General features: G+C 62.9%; 1 protein-coding gene across 1 annotated transcript in view; it reads right to left on the bottom strand.

Annotated features, from left to right (window-relative positions):
- Positions 1 to 1,772, bottom strand: part of EXTL1 (exostosin-like glycosyltransferase 1) — a gene marked incomplete at its 5' end in the record, with an annotated part of 2,561 nt that overhangs the window by 591 nt on the left and 198 nt on the right. Inside the window, 7 exons of the mRNA XM_010186535.1 lie at positions 1 to 35; positions 104 to 264; positions 459 to 545; positions 646 to 738; positions 967 to 1,085; positions 1,171 to 1,303; positions 1,378 to 1,501. The exon at positions 1 to 35 is cut by the window's left edge and continues 161 nt beyond it. Of these exons, the coding sequence (XP_010184837.1) occupies positions 1 to 35; positions 104 to 264; positions 459 to 545; positions 646 to 738; positions 967 to 1,085; positions 1,171 to 1,303; positions 1,378 to 1,501 (752 nt within the window). The remainder of the gene's footprint in view (positions 36 to 103; positions 265 to 458; positions 546 to 645; positions 739 to 966; positions 1,086 to 1,170; positions 1,304 to 1,377; positions 1,502 to 1,772) is intronic.

The raw sequence follows: 1,772 nt of genomic DNA on the forward strand, positions 1-1,772 counted from the left end.
CCGGCAGGTACTCGGTGAAGAGGCTGTGGTAATACCTGAGGGAGGGGGTAAAATGGGGGGGTGGGATGTGGCTGAGCCCCCCACACACCCCCCAGCCGGGTACCTGTGGTAGAAGGCGGCAGCGGTGAGGACGATGGAGAGCTCGTTGGTCCATTTGGAGGTGTAGCCCCAGCGCCTCTGCTCGGGGTCCCAGAAGTGGCTCCGCGCTGGGAAGCCCACGATGCGCTCGGGGAAGCTGCGCCACACCACGAAGGCAAAATCCACCTTGGAACAAGAATGGGTACGGCATCACCCAGCTGCGGGGACTCGTGGGAGGGGGCTCACTGTGACCCCTGCCGTTCCCTGGAGTGGACATGGGGACATGGGGACAGCAGGCACTGCTCCCTGCCATGCTGTGGTGACCCCAGAGCATCCTTCCTGGCTCGGCACGGCTGGTACCATAGTGCCCACGGCCTCACCTCGCTGGTGGAGAGGCTGGTGTGCTCATCCAGGCTCAGCACTGCGTCCGTCTGGATGGATGTGTAGGGGAAGAAGCGGTCGCTGAGCTATAGGGGGGTGAAAATCAGATTGGGACGTGCCATGGTGTGGATGCCCCAGCTCCCTGTCCACATCCTGGCTCCCTGCACACATCCCAGCTGCCCTCACCTTCCCCCTGCCCGGGATGACGGTCAGAGGCACAGTGGTCTGGGGCCATTTTTCGCTTGGTGGTGGCTTCTCGCTGCTCCACAGCACCAAGATCTGCAGAGGGACACATCAATGTGTTCGGGATCCATTGGTCCATCAGTGATAACAGGGCAGTCACAGCTGAGCTCCTCCAGCACTGCAGCAGGACCTGGTCCAGCCCAGCTCACCCCAAAACCATCTCACAGGGGTGTGGACCACAATGAGACCCTCCACACCCAATCCTCACCCATGGGACCCTGCCCCATCCCTCCTGATGCATCCCTGGGGGTCAGCTCTCCCCACCTGGGCACAGTACTGGGATCCAGAGACAGCCTGGATGAGCCTGAGGATGGGCTGGGAAATGGAGCCGGATGGTGAGACAGCCCAGATGAGAGCCGTGAACTTCCCAGATGGGCTGGAGCCTGGAAAACAAGGGGGACAGGAGACGAGATGTATCATGGCATGCACTGAGCTGGCCGTGCTCAGCCGGGGCAGGCAGGGTCTTACCGTGCTGCAGGTAATAGAAGGGAAAGTCGCTGGGGTGGGTGGAGAAGTCGGGCAGAGCCAGGAGCCCTCCCGGCAGTGTGTTCCAGAGGAAGCGGGAGCGGGAGCGGTGTGGGAGCAGGCGGTCCTTGATGATCTGAGGCCAGGGAGATGCTCTTAGCACCCCGGTAGTGACCCTGGGGGTTTGGAGGGGTTCTGGGGGGGACTCACCTCCAGCGTGGTGTGCACGATCTTGTCGACAGAGGAGAAGTAGGCGTCCCACAGGAACTGGGTCTGCTGCTGGAACGCCAGCACACGCTCGGGGTGGATGCAGCGGACGGCAGAGGGAATCTGAGGCGGCATGGGGGGGCTGGTTGCTCACCTCAGCCCCCCTGGCCACCCAGCATCCCAAGGGACACCCCACAGCCAAGGATGCTGTGCCACCACCCCACCGTGGTGCTGCCACCTCTGCTCCCTGCAGCAGGATCTGGCCCAGGACTCCCAAGAGTTGAAGAAATGCTCAACACCCCCAAGCTGAGCAATGCCCCAGGGATGAGACCCCCCCACTCTGGGCTGGACAAGACCCCCCCGTATCCACCCATGGGATAGCTGCCGGGCTCGGCTGC

Source organism: Mesitornis unicolor, unplaced genomic scaffold (assembly GCF_000695765.1).
Source record: "Mesitornis unicolor isolate BGI_N332 unplaced genomic scaffold, ASM69576v1 scaffold30686, whole genome shotgun sequence".
NCBI lineage: Eukaryota > Metazoa > Chordata > Aves > Mesitornithiformes > Mesitornithidae > Mesitornis > Mesitornis unicolor.